Raw genomic sequence first — 21,805 nt, 5'->3', positions numbered from 1 at the left:
AGGTATTGTGTGTAGCACTCCTGTAGCACTTTGCCCAACATGTTATACCCCAGAGGCTGGAAACCCTTTTTAAGGGGATATAACTTGTATCATTATTATAGGGCTGTGAAACCCATAGCTGAATGGCTTCAGACAGAGCATTTCTCACCATTTATTTATGGAGAGCAATTTCCGTTTTATAACAGGTAGTGTCCATTTAATTACAGTAGTGTGTTGATTAATTATTGCTTTCTTCAGTGGAAATACAGAATATGTAAGAAAAAAAGCTAAATCAAGTAGAGATTTACGACTATTTAACCATGTTAATCATTACTGAAACATGCAAACTACAAACATTTAACCAGTTAAAGATAATGAATACATGACAAATAGATACAAATATTTTATTAAAAATAATTTATACAAAAGTCAAGAGTCGGGTATAACATGAGTACAAACAAAGTGAGTGTGTGTATATGTGTGTAAGTGTTTGTGTGTGTATTATGGTGTGTATTATAATTTCCCATCATAAAAATGTATCCCCATTCCCCAATCAAATACCTTCATCGATACCACAAATTGTTGTTGTACAAACATGTGTCTTTTCACATCAATTAAGCCACACCAAAACACACAAAAATGTACAAAATCTCCTGAACGTTTTTGTACATACAGTGGGGAGAACAAGTATTTGATACACTGCCGATTTTGCAGGTTTTCCTACTTACAAAGCATGTAGAGGTCTGTAATTTTGATCATAGGTACACTTAAGCTGTGATAGATGGAATCTAAAACAAAAATCCAGAAAATCACATTGTATGATTTTTAAGTAATTAATTTGCATTTTATTGCATGACATAAGTATTTGATACATCAGAAAAGCAGAACTTAATATTTGGTAGAGAAACCTTTGTTTGCAATTACAGAGATCATACGTTTCCTGTAGGTCTTGACCAGGTTTGCACACACTGCAGCAGGTATTTTGGCCCACTCCTCCATACAGACCTTCTCCAGATCCTTCAGGTTTCGGGGCTGTCGCTGGGCAATACGGACTTTCAGCTCCCTCCAAAGATTTTCTATTGGGTTCAGGTCTGGAGACTGGCTAGGCCACTTCAGAACCTTGAGATGCTTCTTACGGAGCCACTCCTTAGTTGCCCTGGCTGTGGGTTTCGGGTCGTTGTCATGCTGGAAGACCCAGCCACGACCCATCTTCAATGCTCTTACTGAGGGAAGGAGGTTGTTGGCCAAGATCTCGCGATACATGGCCCCATCCATCCTCCCCTCAATACGGTGCAGTCGTCCGGTCCCCTTTGCAGAAAAGCATCCCCAAAGAATGATGTTTCCACCTCCATGCTTCATGGTTGGGATGGTGTTCTTGGGGTTGTACTCATCCTTCTTCTTCCTCCAAACACGGCGAGTGGAGTTTAAACCAAAAAGCTCTATTTTTGTCTCATCAGACCACATGACCTTCTCCCATTCCTCCTCTGGATCATCCAGATGGTCATTGGCAAACTTCAGATGGGCCTGGACATGCGCTGGCTTGAGCAGGGGGACCTTGCGTGCGCTGCAGGATTTTAATCCATGACGGCGTAGTGTTACTAATGGTTTTCTTTGAGACTGTGGTCCCAGCTCTCTTCAGGTCATTGACCAGGTCCTGCCGTGTAGTTCTGGGCTGATCCCTCACCTTCCTCATGATCATTGATGCCCCACGAGGTGAGATCTTGCATGGAGCCCCAGACCGAGGGTGATTGACCGTCTTCTTGAACTTCTTCCATTTTCTAATAATTGCGCCAACAGTTGTTGCCTTCTCACCAAGCTGCTTGCCTATTGTCCTGTAGCCCATCCCAGCCTTGTGCAGGTCTACAATTTTATCCCTGATGTCCTTACACAGCTCTCTGGTCTTGGCCATTGTGGAGAGGTTGGAGTCTGTTTGATTGAGTGTGTGGACAGGTGTCTTTTATACAGGTAACGAGTTCAAACAGGTGCAGTTAATACAGGTAATGAGTGGAGAACAGGAGGGCTTCTTAAAGAAAAACTAACAGGTCTGTGAGACCTGTTAGCCTAGCTAGGTAAACAACGTGTAAAATCAAAGCGAGCGAGCCAGCCAACTAACGTTAGCTAGCTAGCTAAACAATGAACCATAATCCCAACTCATGATGTTACTACCCTGCATGAATCTGCTGGTAGCTAACCAACCAGGTTCAATGTTAGCTAGCTCACATTAGGCTCTAACTAGCCAAGCAAATCTCTCTGAGATACGAATGATAACATCATACACCTAACGTTAGTTAGTGAGCCAGCCAGCTAATGTTAGCTAGTTAAACAATGAACCATAATCCCAACTCATGACGTTGCTATCCTGCATGAATCTGCTGGTAGCTAACCAACCAGGTTCAAATGTTAGCTAGCTAACATTAGGCTCTAACTAGCCAAGCAAATGGGTCTGAGATACGAATAATAACATCATACGCTTAACGTTAGCTAGCGAGCCAGCCAGACAGCTAACGTTAGCTAGTTAAACAATGAACTATAATCCCAACTCATGACTTTACTACCCTGCATGAATCTGCAGGTAGCTAACCAACCAGGTTCAATGTAAGCAAGCAAATGGCTCTGATATACGAATAATACGATCAAAATTAGAAAATTGTAATATCTGGAAATTTAGCTAGCAAGACTATCTTACCCGTATACATCATGCATGATGGACGCGCCTCCCTGTTCCGGATGCCGTGGTTGCTCTTAGTTTGAAGATGTAATCCGGAGACGCGTCCATCATGTTTTCTCCATCTCTTTAGCTATCATACTCTAATTCCATTGATTTCAAAACTTCATCCTCCAGAAAGTGGAGAGCAACACTTATGCAGCTCCACTACACGATACATAAAAAAAAGCAGCCTTAGAGAGGATTACCTACACATACTGACCAACTCAAATAGACAGAAGCGTGCTATATGGCAGACCAATCTGAACTCCTCTCTTGGCATGTCCCGCCCATTCATTATCTCAGCCAATCATGGCTAGTGGGAAGGTTGCCGTCTTTTTCTGTGGCTTAACCAACTAGGCTCGTAATTTAACAATTATATTGTTATTTACAGATGGCATACGAGTTTGTTATTAAGGCACATGAAAGTTCACATGTTCCAGAAGGCACTTCTGCCAAAAAACGCATTTTGATTTTTAAAAAAAGTTTACGTTCAAATGGCTCTCCTGTGAAGTAGTGACCTGCGACATACGTCTAGTTTCCTGAAACGAGTCACATATTTGCACGAATTGAGCATGAGCTTGTATTGATTCAGAGGGTGAATGGGCAAGACAAAATATTTAAGTGCTGGTTTGTGTCAAGAACTGTAACGCTGCTGGGTTTTTCATGCTCAACCGTTTCCCGTGTGTATCAAGAATGGTCCACCACCCAAAGGATATCCAGCCAACTTGACACAACTGGGAAGCATTGGAGTCAACATGGGCCAGCATCCCCGTGGAACGCTTTCGACACCTTGTAGAGTCCTTGGCCCGAGGAATTGAGGCTGTTGGGAGGGCAAAAGGGGGGGTGCAACTTAATATTATGAAGGTGTTCCTAATGTTTGGTATACTCAGTGTAGTTGACATCATTCAAGTTTTCTCTACCATCTTCTTTTGCAGAGCAAAGACGGAAAATGCAATAACAAAAAAGAATGGAAAGTTCTACATTTCATCAGTTTCACCGGTTTTAAGGAAACAGAAAGCTGTGAAAACAACCCAACATGTTTCTGACAAGATTTCAGTTCAGCTTGAATGCATATTTTATGTGGTTGAAATACTATCAGCTTTCATGATGCTGATAAAGATAGCACCTCTGCAGATGGTATCTAACTGAGCATTTGCATTCTCTCAAGATGCTGAATGAAAGATATCATATTTCTCCACTCCTGTTCCCGAGTCTAAATGTTGCCTACATTTGGTGTAGGCTATCATTTTACTGCAAGAAGTGCTTAATTCTGCAGGAATTAATATTAAAGCTATGCAGTAGCGGTGCATGGGTAAAATCACTGGGGAAGCCAGAATAAAAAGCCTTATTACAACCTATGTGTTGTGATAATTGCTTTGTTTGCTCTTTCACCTGTTATTTCATATGCCTTGCGGCCGTGATATGTAGGCCTAAAGGCCCAGACAATAAGAAGACAGACACAGTGGCAGAATAAATTCAACTACACCTTTGTTTCATCACAAAACCGGAGAGCAACATCTGTCCAGTGAAGTCCACAAAGCATACAGTACTGCATGTAACAAACAGTTACATGACCTACAGCATGGTCAAGTAAGTTAATGTTTCCGACATTTCCGGACCACAAAACAACTATTGATTTAGAACCACAGAGTTACCACAAGTCGCAAAGAAAACAGGAGCTGCCTCCACTATTCCAGCACCATTTAAACTTCAACATTTCAACTCATCAAATCACGTATACTTAGTCTAATACCGTGATAACTAAAAGATTCCAAAAACAATTTAGTCCAATCAACGTAAGCTAAATATGATGTGGCTGATTTCTGTGTGCATGTGTGTGCGTTCGTGCAAGTAGTAAAACATGTTGACTCACCCTACTTGTAGAGAAATGCCAACACCATTCTCCTCTCTTTCTTGTTGATGAAACTGTCTGTCACTCTGTCATACGGTATGCTTGCTCGCTAGCCTAACTTCCTTTCATGGGCAACGTTCGCTAGTTAACATTAGCCTTCTACATTTAGCTACACATTGAACTTCCATCCTCTCAGGCCAGGGGCATAATGTATGAATTAATGGTTGGATCAGAATCATCGTTATAGTCATTGGCCAGTACGGAGAATGAAGTAAAACCACAAGTCCAAATCCCTATCCCCATCCATGGCTAATTTATGAAAGGGCCAATTTTAGCTAGCTAGCCACCGGAGGACAACAACACAACGAGATGCAACAATTCAAGTTGTTTCTGTCAATGCCATATGCTCTCAATGCGATTTGATAGGAGTGACGCCAAATCCAAACTGGCTTCCCTTGACACTTTTTTTTTGGTGAGCCAGGACCATTCACAGTTGAGCTCACTCAGTTTAGCTCAACGCTGATTGGCTATTATTTTATACTTGTTTTTATCAAGGGAGGCCAAATGCTTGCTGGCTTCCCTTGCTTTCAATGCTAGGTATGGCAACAATGTCATACTCTGTTGGATCAGACAGCATCAGATAGATGGCCTAGACATACAGAGACAGAGGGGCACTGTTTCACTCAAATGCTTTCTCCGGTGAGATACAGTACATTCAGCCTCTTACGAATTGAAGGAAAATTATGAAACACAGAGACATTTTTTTTCTTGGTAAATGTTTTGGGGTAGCATGACTTCCCTTACACGCCACTGAGGCTATGTGAGAGGTTATAGATCTGCAGTCAGTGTCCAGATTTCAGTTTCCATTTCACATATCTGAACAGCAGGCTACAGTTCCCATGACGTGCCATAGGCCTATTTGAAGTCCCCATCTTGTGACTGTCAAATTTGTATAGCACCTCACAATCATCACACATAACACTGCTATCATCCTCTTTTACCACTTCACCAAATCTTTCTGAAACATTACTTTTCTGGCCCTCCCTTCGTTTTATTTCCAACTCTCTGTTTGCCCACACTTTTCTTGTTTGTGACTTAGTGCAGTGTTTTGTGACATTCCTCTCTCTTCTCCTCAGATATTTGGTGCTCCCCAGACCTGTGTTTCGAGGTAGGGATGGAGTACACTGTTCGTCTGAGCTTGCCCCTCTACTCTGCACTCAGTGATGTCCAGTCCCTATACACACTCATCGACTTGGATAGTTCCCACACACAGACACTGTTAAACATAACTGAGACTTTTGCGTAAATCATGCATTGATGTCATTTGCATACAAATTCGGGCTACAAGGATTTAAAATTGGGATTCAGCCCTTTGACTTCATACTATCAATTCCATTTTCTGTATCTTTCTGTCCTCTCTATAGATTGCAAGAGAGCAACTTGAGAAATTGAGAGTGAAAACTTGACAAAGACATGTAACTATTGTTGGTGGACAATTTGATGCTTTCAAATGAATGTTTTACACGTTTGAACTATGTTTCTTAGCTTATGGTTCTATATTTTTTGATTCAGACATTTTTCTTTTTGATCTGTGGCAATGATGTTCTGCTCGCCCAAAGTCACACTTGCAAGCTCTCAAGTTTGGCCTGTCCGCTCGCGGGACACATCCTCTGCTCTCTCCACTACATTTCTGCACTCCTGACTTGTCTGTATTCTGGCGGCACTCATCCTCTGCTCGCTGGACCCATCCTCTGCTCTCTCGACTCAAGTGTTTGCTTGCTCAATGATGTTTAATCTTGCACCACAGCGCCATCTCGCTCGCAAATAGACTTTAGATGTTGATTTGAGGCGATACATGTAATAGGTTTCTAACTACAAGGGGTTGTAGAAAAAAGCTGTGAACAACATGATTTCTTATATTTGGTCTGTTGATATTTGATGTCTGTCTCCTAATCCTGTCATGTCCTGTCAGGCTACCTTCCAATATCCTACTTAGAATGCATGCCCAACTACATGACTTCATTCTAAGTACTGTAAATATTGAAACAGAGTCTCAGTGAATTTGTAACTATTGTTTTTCTTATCAATGACAAGAGACAATACAAATGATTTAAAAAGCCTTATTCTCAGCTGGGCGCGCAATATCAAGTGCGCCTATAGGCTATTTAGTGTGGTCTCAATCAAATGACCCATAGCCTATAGGCTACAAAGTGCGTGCTCGGAGAAGCACAGAGCAAAGTTATATTTCTAAGATATTTGCTGGGATGGTGTAAATACAACTAGGCTGCATTACACACTGCTATGGATATTCCAACCCTGAGCCCCAGTCTGCTCTGCTTTTGCTGATCAAAAATGTTTTTGTATGCTGCCTAACCAAACCAATGGCTGTGCTGTGTAGGCCTACGGTGGCAGTTCAGGAGTCGAGTCAAAGGTTCTTCTGAAAAAAATAATTTTTGATTAGGCCAAGGCCAAAAAATGCACGCGGACTAGCCTATAGCCTGTTCAGCTTGAGAAGGAGAGCGCGAAGATGAGAAGGAAGACCAGAGGTCAAATTTGCCAGCTTGCTACTACTATAATTGATTTTATTAAAAACAATATGTTTCTTGCCCATTATGTATTTATCAGTTATTAACCTCACAATAAGCTAGATTCGAGTAACTTACATTGAGTTGCTGAAGTGGACAGCTCATGGTGCTGAAAGTAGGCAAATTCGAGTAGGCATAATTCATTTCAACCATCTTCATTTTAATTAGACTTTACTAACAACAAAAGGGCTTTGTGTTGGAGCCTCCATCTTCCTATTTAAGAAATAAGGCCTACTTGTTTGACAGATGAAATTAGGCTATAGACTGCTATATCCATAGATTTGTCAGTCAATTCCTCCAGCCACCATGCACTCATTAAATAGCCTACCTCAGTGTCAGTGATGTTAAAATACTCGAATTGAGGGGGTATGACAGGGTATGCCATAGGACTTTTATTAAAGAAAATGGCAAAAAGCAGAGGCCTACCCCTTGATAGCTTAAGATTTTGAAGAAAATAAAACGGATCTGATGATATAAAGTGATCTATAACAGCGCTTTGGTCCGCGATGCTTTATGTAAGCTGTAAAATACCTGGGAAAGAAGTGACTCCAAATGCATATGGGGATATCATTGTTTTGTTTATTTAACATTCAGAGGCTGAGCTATAACCTTCTATAGCCTAGGAGACAACATTTACATTGCTTGGGAAGTAATCTAAATCTGTTACTATCAATTGATTAAGCTATTCCCTTTCTGTACAATATAATATGTTTAAACCCAGGCAGCTTTAAGGCAAACACTTGTGACCTTCTTTCGTTGGGTTAAGCCAAGGAAGAAGAGTAGCCAGCAGTTAAAATTTACATTTTTCTGCGTCGGTAGGCCTACTCTGTCTGGGGTGGAAAGGCAGGCCTAACTTTTGAAAGTACCATGCTCAGATTCCTAATAACGTCTCAGATTTAACTATTAACAGAGAGAGTTTTGTTGCAAACAAGACACACTGATTTGGCATTGGAGAAATATGATAAGATGAACACATAGGCCTATCTCTCTGTCCATTCTTAGCCTGTCATTTCGGTAATTTGTGTGGTATTAAAAAAGATTCTGCTGATGTGTAAAATGACTTAGAATTGCTTGAAATCTTTATAAAATGCAATTTATGCTCGGACCTGCAAATACGATGATAGATTCATGCAATGTTTTTACTATAAAGGAGATCTTTCCACCCCTCCTCTTGTCCATGGTGGTCTGCGAACCCACAACCTTTTCGCCCGCAGCCCTGTGCACTATCAAAATTCCTGCGTATCTAAGGCTCTGGTGTGTCCAAGAAGTGAGGGTAAACGGTAGACATATTCTCTGCTATCCACTTGATGTTTTAATTATTATTTTGGGTATAGGGGAGGGTCACTTGTTTTATATCAAGCGTTAGGTAAAATATATTTTGCTGAAGGGCCGTCCATTTTCATTTCAGAGAGGTCCGATTTTCTCCATGTAACCCTCATTATGAATAACATTCACTCCCTAAATGATAGGTCATTTGCAAGTGGGTGCTCTTACAGGATAAATTACTCTTCCCCGCCATCTTGTGGCTACTCTTATTGGTAGAGTATTTTGACTTTCCATTTCACCTGTTGTTCAAACACAATTTGACAATGACATAATTGTTCATAAATTAGTATAATTTTTATACTGTTTACTCATTCTGTTATGATGCAAAGCAATATGTAGGCAAATATGTTACTACTATTCTAGATATTATACAGTACATATGAAAATAATCAACTCCACTTATTCATAAATATTTCTGGACATTTTAGCTGCTCTTTTGAAATGTCACAGAGCGAAACCCACAAATGACATAAATACAGTTTTTTGGTCTTTACCTTATCTAGACAAAATAATCATATTATTCCCTGAAGCCCAAACTGAAGCCCAAACGGTGACAATAAAACCTCAGAAGTTGCGGCTTGAGATTTTAACAAGAAATATGTTTTAATTGAAACGGGTTGCATGATAAACTTTCATACTGTATTTCTGATTTGTTCTGTGGTCTTTGCGGATTTAAATAGAATATACAAAAAAATTAAGAGATGCATAAAACAATTTTGTTGTCTGTGAAATTCATAAAAGCCTGCTGCATCTCCTCAGCACCATTGAATTACCTGTGTCCAACCAGGACAGATTAAATGACACTGCCATCCATCTGGAGACTGTCTCAACCCCTGCCTCTTAATAAAATGTTTTCAACCCCCATTAAAAGCACATGGGCATGCACATCTTAAAAAGTAAATTATTAATCGTAAGTATTCATTTTTTGTTTTTGTAAAATGACTCATCGCTAAACGTTATAACCCCCTTTCCCCTCATAGAAAAAAAACGGAGTCGTCAGTTGTTCAATGTGGTCTGCAACATCGTCATTGGAGCTGGGCCACATCAGCAGAACTGGAATTGAAAACAAACTAATATTAGTAAATGGATAGATTATTAATGTCGGTGGACCATTGTTATGCCTCAGAGACACCACTGTATGTGCTGGGTTTGTGTTATGTATTTGAATGGGCTTTATCTGAGCTGGTGAGGGAAATGTCTCACCTTCCAGCGGTTCCCGCACTCGTTACACAGAACAAAAGTGGTCATAGGCTCGTCAGCGCTGCGGGTCTGCATCTACAAACAAACAAAGAAACAAACACAAACAAAGAAACAAACACACACACACACACACACACACACACACACACACACACACACAAACACACACACACACACACACACACACACACACACACACACACACACACACACACACACACACACACACACACACACACACACACACACACACACACACACACACACACACACACACACACACACACACACACACACACACACACACACACACACACACACACACACACACACACACACACACACACACACACACACACACACACACACACACACACACACACACACACACACACACACACACACACACACACACACACACACACACACACACACACACACACACACACACACACACACACACACACACACACACACACACACACACACACACACACACACACACACACACACACACACACACACACACACACACACACACACACACACACACACACACACACACACACACACACACACACACACACACACACACACACACACACACACACACACACACACACACACACACACACACACACACACACACACACACACACACACACACACACACACACACACACACACACACACACACACACACACACACACACACACACACACACACACACACACACACACACACACACACACACACACACACACACACACACACACACACACACACACACACACACACACACACACACACACACACACACACACACACACACACACACACACACACACACACACACACACACACACACACACACACACACACACACACACACACACACACACACACACACACACACACACACACACACACACACACACACACACACACACACACACACACACACACACACACACACACACACACACACACACACACACACACACACACACACACACACACACGGTTAATGACCTTAAACATCCCAAGAAATACAAAGGCCGTTTCATTCAACAGTACATATGCTGTCTCCATTGTATCTCACTGTGTAAAATGTAACTGGAACTGCTAGAGCGTACAATATAAAACTGATATTGGGTCAGTATGTATGTTTTCAGTGCAGTGAGCCGTGTGTATCTGTTTAAGTAAAATACAGTATATACCTGGTAATAAGCAGAATATGGTGGGTATGGTGTGTTTACCTGGTTGTATGTGCAGTTCTTTTTGCTGCACTTGCTGCACTGAAACAGGTCAGAAATTGTACCGCTGGTTTTGGACAGCTGGTGTTCCCTAATGGCCTCCTTAGTCAGATTGTTCCTCAGCTGCTTCAGCTCATCACTAGCCATCTCCTAGATAGAATAGATAGAATAGATAGATAGATAGATAGATAGATAGATAGATAGATAGATAGATAGATAGATAGATAGATAGATAGATAGATAGATAGATAGATAGATAGATAGATAGATAGATAGATAGATAGATAGATAAATAGCCCCGTGTAGTGTAGCTCAGTTGGTAGAGCATGGCGTTTGCAATGCCAGGGTTGTGGGTTCGTTTCCCACGGGGGGCCAGTATGAAAAACTCACTAACTGTAAGTCGCTCTGGATAAGAGCGTCTGCTAAATGACTAAAATGTAAATGTAAATGTATAGATAGATAGATAGATAGTCAAGAAAGTGAAGCACCTACCAAAACTTTGAGTAGAGTAAACACATTTCCCTCAGAGATTTCATCCTTTGATCCCTGATTCAAGATCTGACATTCGGGCCATGTTAGATCTTGAATCAGGGATCAAAGGATGAAATCTCTGAGGGAAATGTGTCTACTCTACTCAATGTTTTGGTAGGTGCTTGACTTTCTTGACTCTCTCTCTCTCTGATACAACATCTTAGGAATATGTTAGAGGCAGGGGTGGGTCATGGGTTGATATGACAGAAGTTTACAGTACCTCAGCAGACATGATGGCGAAGCGTCTCAGCTCGATGCCTCCAGCCAGGACGTTCCTCCGCAGCCCAGGGTTTTTGGGGTCCTTCAGGTTGCTGATGCGGCTTCGCACCCTGTTTTTATACTTCATATCTGTGGCTCCCATCTCCTTGTAAATATGTGCAGCAGAGGATAGTTAAGGAAGCTTTCATCACTGCCTGAAATATCTAACAGTGACAATCAAAGATCAAACAAATATAACGTGTTATATTCAAAGCCAAGAGAGCAAATGGCAGCTCTGCAAACACACTGCAAACTGAAACCAACCCAATTGGTAAAATACTTCAGAACCACATGCAGAGTTAAAAGGATATGATCTTCAATCTCTGCTGCCATGGAATCACAGTTTGTCCCAAATTCTTTGAAGTTGTCTGAAGAGATAAAACTGAGTGTATTACGTTTCTTCCTTTTCATCTACAAAATCTATCATTCTGTGTGTAATGTAACCATTAGTCATTTCCATACTGTACTGTATGTGTGAATGAATGTGCATTGAATGAGTCACTTTATGTGTAGATTGATCTCTTGTTACTTGCATCTCTGTGAGTGTCTGTACTTGTATTCTGATCCATTCAGTTAGTGTCTGGTCTTTTCCCCACCATCTGTGCGTAGAGCAGCAGCCAGCATCTCGATGCACTTGTCCCTGATGGTTTCTCCAGTGGCCAGGTGGGGGGACAGGGGAACCCCTGCTGAGCTGAAGGAGGGGGACATGGGACTGGTGGGGGTGGTTGGGATCTTTGGCATCTCTGGTTTCCCTCTCCTGGTCATCGTACACAAACCAGACAGCATATACAGTGGGGAGAACAAGTATTTGATACACTGCCGATTTTGCAGGTTTTCCTACTTACAAAGCATGTAGAGGTCTGTAATTTTTATCATAGGTACACTTCAACTGTGAGAGACGAAATCTAAAACAAAAATCCAGAAAATCACATTGTATGATTTTTAAGTAATTAATTTGCATGACATAAGTATTTGATACATCAGAAAAGCAGAACTTAATATTTGGTACAGAAACCTTTGTTTGCAATTACAGAGATCATACGTTTCCTGTAGGTCTTGACCAGGTTTGCACACACTGCAGCAGGGATTTTGGCCCACTCCTCCATACAGACCTTCTCCAGATCCTTCAGGTTTCAGGGCTGTCGCTGGGCAATACGGACTTTCAGCTCCCTCCAAAGATTTTCTATTGGGTTCAGGTCTGGAGACTGGCTAGGCCACTCCAGGACCTTGAGATGCTTCTTACGGAGCCACTACTTAGTTGCCCTGGCTGTGTGTTTCGGGTCGTTGTCATGCTGGAAGACCCAGCCACGACCCATCTTCAATGCTCTTACTGAGGGAAGGAGGTTGTTGGCCAAGATCTCGCGATACATGGCCCCATCCATCCTCCCCTCAATACGGTGCAGTCGTCCTGTCCCCTTTGCAGAAAAGCATCCCAAAGAATGATGTTTCCACCTCCATGCTTCATGGTTGGGATGGTGTTCTTGGGGTTGTACTCATCCTTCTTCTTCCTCCAAACACGGCGAGTGGAGTTTAGACCAAAAAGCTCTATTTTTGTCTCATCAGACCACATGACCTTCTCCCATTCCTCCTCTGGATCATCCAGATGGTCACTGGCAAACTTCAGACGGGCCTGGACATGCGCTGGCTTGAGCAGGGGGACCTTGCGTGCGCTGCAGGATTTTAATCCATGACGGCGTAGTGTGTTACTAATGGTTTTCTTTGAGACTGTGGTCCCAGCTCTCTTCAGGTCATTGACCAGGTCCTGCCGTGTAGTTCTGGGCTGATCCCTCACCTTCCTCATGATCATTGATGCTCCTCGAGGTGAGATCTTGCATGGAGCCCCAGACCGAGGGTGATTGACCGTCATCTTGAACTTCTTCCATTTTCTAATAATTGCGCCAACAGTTGTTGCCTTCTCACCAAGCTGCTTGCCTATTGTCCTGTAGCCCATCCCAGCCTTGTGCAGGTCTACAATTTTATCCCTGATGTCCTTACACAGCTCTCTGGTCTTAGCCATTGTGGAGAGGTTGGAGTCTGTTTGATTGAGTGTGTGGACTTTTATACAGGTAACGAGTTTAAACAGGTGCAGTTAATACAGGTAATGAGTGGAGAACAGGAGGGCTTCTTAAAGAAAAACGAACAGGTCTGTGAGAGCCGGAATTCTTACTGGTTGGTAGGTGATCAAATACTTATGTCATGCAATAAAATGCAAATGAATTACTTAAAAATCACACAATGTGATTTTCTGGATTTTTGTTTTAGATTCCGTCTCTCACAGTTGAAGTGTACCTATGATAAAAATTACAGACCTCTACATGCTTTGTAAGTAGGAAAACCTGCAAAATCGGCAGTGTATCAAATACTTGTTCTCCCCACTGTACATCAATCAAGAGTTTAAAATCTGATCCATATTGATTTCAGTAGTACAGTAGATCGTATTTTCCAGCTAAAAAGGGTACCGTTCAATACTGTCCGTTGAGGACTTTCTCTGCAGAGGGCCAGGGTGAGAGGACTTGGAGCCATGAGATTCTTTCCTGAAACAAACACAGAGACAGAAAAAGCTATGGAGTGAACTAACATCCTTATCTTAATGCGCCCCATTATGCAAAGTAAATAAAAAGGCCTTAATGACGCAGTAAAATAAATAAGAAAAGGAAATTAGCTTTTATATCTGCATAAGAAAGGAGCCCTCTTACATCTCGCTAGAGAGCTTCTTAGCTGAGGGTGAGCTGCCAGTCTTGGAATCCATAGAGTCCCTCCTAAAGAGAGGTAGTAAATGATGAACGATTTGAAAGAGAGAAAAGTGGGTTACTACCAACTGGGCACAAGCTGATTGAATCAATGTCATTTCAACAAATAAAATTAAAAATCCAAATTTGTACTAAAATGCAATGACATGGCTCGCTTGCAGTGGTGTAAAGTACTTAAAGGAAAACTCCACCCCAAAATGTGTCTTTTGGTATTCGTTTCATTAGTCCATTGTTGATATAGTCCCAAAATATGTTGTATGTCAGCAATCAAGTTTAAGATACGTAACTTTTAAAAAAAGAAAATCTGGCGCGTATGATGCATTTTGCATCATATAATAATCAAAGTGTGGATGCAGCGGAGTTTCCTGCAGTTAAACTGCAAAAAGACAGAGGTCATCCTGATTGGCACTCGCATCATCGACTAAATCAGCAGCTACAGCCTCAATATTGATGGTGTCAAGGTCCTCCCCTCCAGTGAGGTTCACAATCTGGGTGTGATATTTGATAGTCAGCTCTCGTTTGAGGCCCACATCAAAAGTGTTACCAAAGTAAAAATTGCCAGGTTACGACCTATGCTATCACAGCCTGCAGCTGAGCAACTCATCCACAACTTTATCTTATCCCGTCTGGACTATTGTAATACCCTGTTTGTTGGCAAATCTGACAAGTGCCTAAGAAGGCTACAATATGTCCAGAACTGTGCTGCACGTGTCCTCACCCACACCTCCCCCATGAGCACATCAATCAAGTGCTGTTCAACCTCCACTGGCTCCCCATATGCTCACGCATTGACTTTAAATTCCTGGTTCACATCTACCAAGCTATCCACAACTCTGGACCCAAGTATCTGTCTGACCTCATCCTACCCTCCTGCCCCACACACACCCTTCGCTCCTCCAGGTCCATCTCCCTTCAGCAGTCCCACAGCAGACTAAAAACTATGGGTGACAGGGCTTTCAGTTGTGTGGCTCCTCGGCTGTGGAACGCACTTCCAGTCACTGTCAGGGCTGCAGAGTCTCTGGCCTTGTTTAAGGCACAGTTAAATGACTGAGCTGTTCAGAAAAGCTTTCAATAACCTATGTTAATTCTGTTATCCTGTTCACCGGATCAGACGACACCTGTATATAGCATTGAGTGTTGTCTGCTTATAATGTTCTGTGTTTTGGATTGCTTTTATTATTTATTTATTTTAAATTCAGTGCCTTGGGTGTGAGAATTTTTTAAAAATAATTATTTTCCTTCAAAGTTCACTTCATTCAGGTTTAAAAGTGAGGTCAATAAGTGTTTTTAGAGTGAAGTTTAGTACATCCACAAATTATTGTGTACAGAATATGACCCTGCTTATTCAGACCTGTCTTTCTTGCCATCCAGACTTGGCCTTTTAGGAGGTTTTTGTTTGGAATCTGACGAGTCCAGACTCTGCCTTTTAGCAGGTTTTGGTTTGGAATCTGACAAATCCTTTCTGAAACAGGAAACATTTGTATGTAACATTTGCATGTAGTGCAGCCATGGCTGATTGGCAAAAAGCACACAGCATTCAGGGAGCAGGCATACTTCATCAAAACAGCCTCACCAGCAGAGGGCAGACAAGATGACAAGATGGCGAAGCACTGATAAATATGCACACATACAGTATTTCCCTATGAAGACCTCTGCTCTAATGAAAAGGTTAACAAACCATTCTCTAATATTTCCAAATATACAACCACAACTTATGTCAGTGGGATTCAACTTAAACAAGCACATAGGCCCACATGCAGTGTATAATTATGCATGCAACTGTGTACTATGGCTTGCCAACCTTTCTTTCTTGGCATCAACAGATGGTCTTTTGGGCACTTTGCTATCTGAGTCTTTTCTGCAAAAGGAGAGCAGTTAGCAGCGCTTAGCAACTGTTCTCATAATAATCATCTAATTTAACCAAATTACATCATCATCATCATCATCCGCATTTAGAGAATTTCATGATAAATACAGTGCCTTCAGAAAGTATTCAGACCCCTTGACTTTTTCCACATTTTGTTATGCTACTGCCTTATTCTAAAATGGATTGAATGAAATAAAAATCCTCAGCAATCTGCACACAATACCCCATAACGACAAAGTGAAAACAGGTTTTTAGAAATGTTTGCACATTTATTACAAATAAAAAACAGAAATACCTTATTTGCATAAGTATTCAGACCCTTTGCTATGAGACTCGAAATTGACCCCAGGTGCATCCTGTTACCATTGATCATCCTTGAGATGTTTCTACAACTTGATTGGAGTCCACCTGTGGTAAATTCAATTGATTGGACATGATTTGGAAAGGCACACACCTGTCTATATAAGGTCCCACAGTTGACAGTGCATGTCAGAGCAAAAATCAAGCCATGAAGTCGAAGGAATTGTCCATAGAGCTCCGAGACAGGATTGTGTTGAGACACAGATCTGGGGAAGGGTACCAAAACATTTCTGCAGCATTGAAGGTCCCCAAGAACACAGTAGCCTCCAACATTCTTAAATGGAAGAAGTTTGGAACCACCTAGACTCTTCCTAGAGCTGGCCGCCCGACCAAACTGAGCAATCGGGGGAGAAGGGCCTTGGTCAGGGAGGTGACCAAGAACCCGATGGTCACTCGGACAGAGCTCTAGAGTTCCTCTGTGGAGATGCGAGAACCTTCCAGAAGGACAACCATCTCTGCAGCACTCCACCAATTAGGCCTTTATGGTAGAGTGGCCAGACGGAAGCCACTCCTCAGTAAAAGGCACATGACAGCCCGCTTGGAGTTTGCCAAAAGGCACCTATAGATTTTCAGACCATGAGAAACAAGATTCTCTGGTATGATGAAACCAAGATTGAACTATTTGGCCTGAATGCCAAGTGTCACCTCTGGAGGAAACCTGGCACCATCCCTACGGTGAAGCATGGTGGAGGAAGCATCATGCTGTGGGGATGTTTTTCAGCGGCAGGGACTGGGAGACTAGTCAGGATCAAGGCAAAGATTAATGGAGCAAAGTACAGAGAGATCCTTGATGAAAACCTGCTCCAGAGCGCTCAGGACCTCAGACTGGGGCGAAGGTTCACCTTCCAACAGGACAACGACCCTAAACACACAGCCAAGACAACGCAGGAGTGGCTTCGGGACAAGTCTCTGAATGTCCTTGAGTGGTCCAGCCAGAGCCCGGACTTGAACCAGATCTAACATCTCTGGAGAGACCTGAAAATAGCTGTGCAGCGACACTCACGTTCCAACCTGACATAGTTTGAGAGGATCTGCAGAGAAGAATGGGAGAAACTCCCCAAATACAGGTGTGCCACGCTTGTAGCGTCATACCCAAGAAGACTCAAGGCTGTAATCGCTGCCAAAGGTGCTTCAACAAAGTACTGAGTAAAGGGTCTGAATACTTATGTAATTTTTTTATTTTATTTTCATATATTTAGCAAATTAACAAAAATGTAGCTAAAAACCTATTTTTGCTTTGTCATTATGGAGTATTATGTGTAGATTGATGAAGAAAAAAACTATTTAAATCAATTTTAAATAAGGCTGTAACCTAACAAAATGTGGAAAAAGTCAAGGGGTCTGAATACTTTCCAAAGGCACTGTATAACAGGAACTATTAACAGACTGTTGGATACTATATTTACTATATTTATCATTACATCAGGAACATGTACTGAAAGGCTAAACACAATTGAGCACACTCAACATGAATGAGGTAGTATGATTTACAGATCCCAGACCTGTCCTTTTTCACATGGTCAGATGACGTCACCTTCAGAGAAACGGGTTTGTAATCTGACGACTCTTTTCTGGGTAGCAAATGGCAAAGAATGTGATGTTTGAAACTTCACAAAGAAAAGCAACAAAAATGCTTAGTATCGAAATTAATAGAATCCATTAAGCGTATCTGTCAATAGAAGCAGTTCAACAATGTCACAGAGTATAAACATTGCAGAGACTCAAAAGTAACCACAAAAAAACAACCATGCAACATCACAGCGACTCTGATCTCTCCTTTTTGACTTCCACTGACGGGCGCTTTACAGAAGGATGGAGATGGAGAGGAAGAGGAGCAAAAGGAGCATTGGGGTCCGGAGGCTCTTTTCTAACCACCTGAGCCACAGAAATCTGCAGAGGCTCTTTTCTAAATGTAAAATATTATTTTCAATCATCACTACTATTCATCATTACTATCGATAGTATAGTAGCACACTCATGTTTCAAGTTTTATTAGTCGTATACTGAATAAGATATACACATGCACCATCCAACGAAACGCTTACTTGCAGGCAGTGGTGTAAAGTACTTAAGTAAAAATACTTTAAAGTACAACACAAGTAGTTTTTTGGGGGTATCTGTACTTTACTATTTATATTTTTGACAACTTTTACTTCACTACATTCCTAAAGAAAATGATGTACTTTTTACTCCATACATTTTCCCTGACACCCAAAAGTACTCGTTACATTTTGACAGGAAAATGGTCCAATTCACACACTTATCAAGAGAACATCCCTGGTCATCTCTACATCTCTACTGCCTCAGATCTGGCGGACTCACTAAACACAAACGCTTCATTTGTAAATGATGTTGGAGTGTTGGAGTGTGCCCCTGGGTATCTGTAAATATTAAAAAAATATATAAAAAATGGTGCCGTCTGGTTTGCTTAATATAAGACAATTTGAAATAATGTATACTTTTACTTTTGATACTTAAGTATATTTTAGCAATTACATTTACCTTTGATACTTAAGTATATTGAAAACCAAATACTTTTAGACTTTTACTCAAGTAGTATTTTACTGGGTGACTTTCACTTTTACTCAAGTCATTTTCTATTACGGTATCTTTACTTTAACTCAAGTATGACAATTGCGTACTTTTTCCATCACCGCTTGCAGGTTACTTCTCAACAATGCAACAACAATAAGAAATAACAAAAGATAAGAATACGAAGGAACATAAAGTAAATGGCTCAGTAGAATAGAATGAACATTTTAGCATAAGTATAATACAGGAAGCACAATTTAAACTGTAGTCCAATATGTCTTGTGAAAAAAATATAGTTTATGACAGAAGAGAAGCTGACTCTGACCTCTCCTTCTTGACCTCTGCTGCAGTGGGCATAGAAGGATGAGGATGAAGAGGAGGAAGCGGGGCATTAGGGTCAGGAGGAGCTTTTTTCCTAAATGAAAAACCAACAGACTAAATAATCTATTGCAATTCTGAAAACTTTAGTCATTTTCTGTCTATCGCTGACAGTTTTCATCAAAAAAGGAGGAACATGCACATAGTTGCAATGTTTTTGACTTTGCTGTGCTGTATAAAGTATAACCTATGATAACAAAACAAATAGTAAAACAGTGATTTCAGGGCAGATTTCACTGTGTCAGATCATCACCTACCTCTGTTTTATCAAACACAAACTATGGACCATTATACACAACTCAGTCTATTCACAAACAGCATGCCCTCTGACCTCTCTTTCTTCACCTTCACTGAGGTATGTCTGGACAGAGGGGTGGGACGAGGGTGAGGACGAGGGTGAGGACGAGAAGGAGACAGAGTGTCTGAAGAATCTCTTCTGAATGGAAATCGAAATATTCCAAATGAAATCAGAGAAAGACCATGCTTTCCAGAACTAATACAACCAGCACAAATCGAAAGATTAACGAAAGCATGCATAATTGACCATGATCACACCGTGCACCATGCAGAAGTGGGTGCTGGGTAAGTCACTCTTCAAGTTACTACCCACTGGGCACAAACTGGTTAAATCAACGTAATTTGTCAACGTATTCTGACATGGAATCAACCACAGATTATGTCATCATTGTAACGAATTCTCAAGATAGACAAACTTGTATAAAATGTGTGGAATTTGAAACTGTGAAACAACATCACTATATCCACTATGAGAAAATAAAACAATAGGCTGGCTACCACCTCCTAATGGAGAATTGATCTATCTACAGCTATTCATTTGGTCTCCCATCCAGGGTTTTAACCAATCCCAGCCCTGCTTAGCTTTGATATTTGTCACTGACAACTACCAATATGCTATCGTGAAAATGGTTATTGAGAGAGCTCTTAATTACTACATACACTGAGTATACCAAACATTTGGTACACCCTCGTAATTTTGACTTGCCCCCCCCCAATAATGTAATAACTGAATAACCAACGTTTCGACAGACAAGCTGTCTTCATCAGGGTATAGTGACAAACACTGTGGTTCACTAGTTTATATAGTGTCAAAGGACACACACAGGTGTCTGTAATCATGGCCGGGTGTGGCCTGATATCATTGGTTAATTCACAGATAAACAGAACATACAAAAAACATGAATGGATAACATACGATCATAAATACAATTTGGCTACATAGGCCTACAAACATTTACAATGAATAGCAAAATCACAATAATCACCAGAATGGCTTCAGATCAAAGTCTATGTTGAGACCGAAGGGAGCAAGGGTCTTTAAATGAAAGATCCAGGCAGCCTCTCATTTTAACAATAGGTTGTCGAGGTCACCCCCTCTCCTAGGGAGGGTGACATGTTTGATGCCGATATAACGTAGGGACGAAACCGAGTGGTTCGCTTCCAAAAAAGTGGGCCGTGACTGGGTACGTTGAGTTTTTGCACCTAATGGTGGTACGATGCTCCGAGACTCGTACTTTTAATTCATGCTTTGTTTTACCCACATCATTTTTACCACAAGGACAAGTTATAAGATAAATAACTGCCTTAGTGGAGCACGTGATAACACCTTTTATTGGGATTTGTTTCCCTGTTTGGGGGTGTTTGAAGGATCTACATTTGTAAGTGCCATTGCATTGAGCGCAACCATTACACTTGTAGATTCCATCCGGTTGAGGTGCAAATAGACGTGCAGGGATATTTTGGGGTGGTAAATCAGAGTTTACCAATTGATCTCTGAGATTTCTGCCCCGCGAAAATACAACCAAGGGAGGGTCCGAAAACACATTACCGATACTGTCATCGGATCTTAGAATGTGCCAATGTTTGTGAACGATTCCCTTAATTTGTTCAGAGCACTTTGAATAGCATGTAGTTAGAACGCAAGAATGCTTATTTTTGCGAGACTGTCCTTGAAAAAGATCACGTCTCGATTTGTTTTAAATTTTCTCAATGGCAGTATTAATCTGACCATTTTTGTACCCCCCTCCTTGAATTTTCTTTACGTCTCAGCCATATTTCTGTCGAAATCTTGATAGTTTTTTGCAAATTCTTTTGATTCAACAGAATTGGCTGTAGGGCAAACTGTTTTTCAAGGGAAGCTATCAGCCCTCAACAAACTGTTCCAATCAGTAGGTTTCCTGTGTTTAGAACATTATCCTCACAAAA

At 41.3% G+C, this 21,805-nt stretch overlaps 1 protein-coding gene across 5 annotated transcripts in view; it reads right to left on the bottom strand.

Annotated features, from left to right (window-relative positions):
* Positions 1–9,027: 9,027 nt before the first annotated feature.
* The window catches only part of LOC311139746 (transcription elongation factor A protein 3-like), a 42,782-nt gene continuing 30,004 nt past the window's right edge, over positions 9,028–21,805 (bottom strand). For 3 of the 5 annotated variants that reach the window (XM_084174686.1, XM_084174682.1, XM_084174684.1), the window contains 8 exons: positions 14,392–14,454; positions 14,155–14,229; positions 12,292–12,452; positions 12,008–12,063; positions 11,658–11,813; positions 10,910–11,056; positions 9,653–9,724; positions 9,028–9,502 (listed from right to left, as the gene is read on the bottom strand). In XM_084174686.1, coding sequence (XP_084030812.1) covers positions 9,494–9,502; positions 9,653–9,724; positions 10,910–11,056; positions 11,658–11,813; positions 12,008–12,063; positions 12,292–12,452; positions 14,155–14,229; positions 14,392–14,454 — 739 coding nt within the window. In that variant the 3' untranslated portion in view covers positions 9,028–9,493. The remainder of the gene's footprint in view (positions 9,503–9,652; positions 9,725–10,909; positions 11,057–11,657; positions 11,814–12,007; positions 12,064–12,291; positions 12,453–14,154; positions 14,230–14,391; positions 14,455–21,805) is intronic. The other 2 variants (XM_084174685.1, XM_084174683.1) reach the window with 2 other exon arrangements.

This window comes from Coregonus lavaretus, assembly GCF_964263955.1.
Source record: "Coregonus lavaretus genome assembly, chromosome: 13".
Classification (NCBI taxonomy): Eukaryota; Metazoa; Chordata; class Actinopteri; order Salmoniformes; family Salmonidae; genus Coregonus; species Coregonus lavaretus.
The sequence above is the reverse complement of the archived record's forward strand: the minus strand, read 5'-3'. Positions and strand labels throughout refer to the sequence as shown.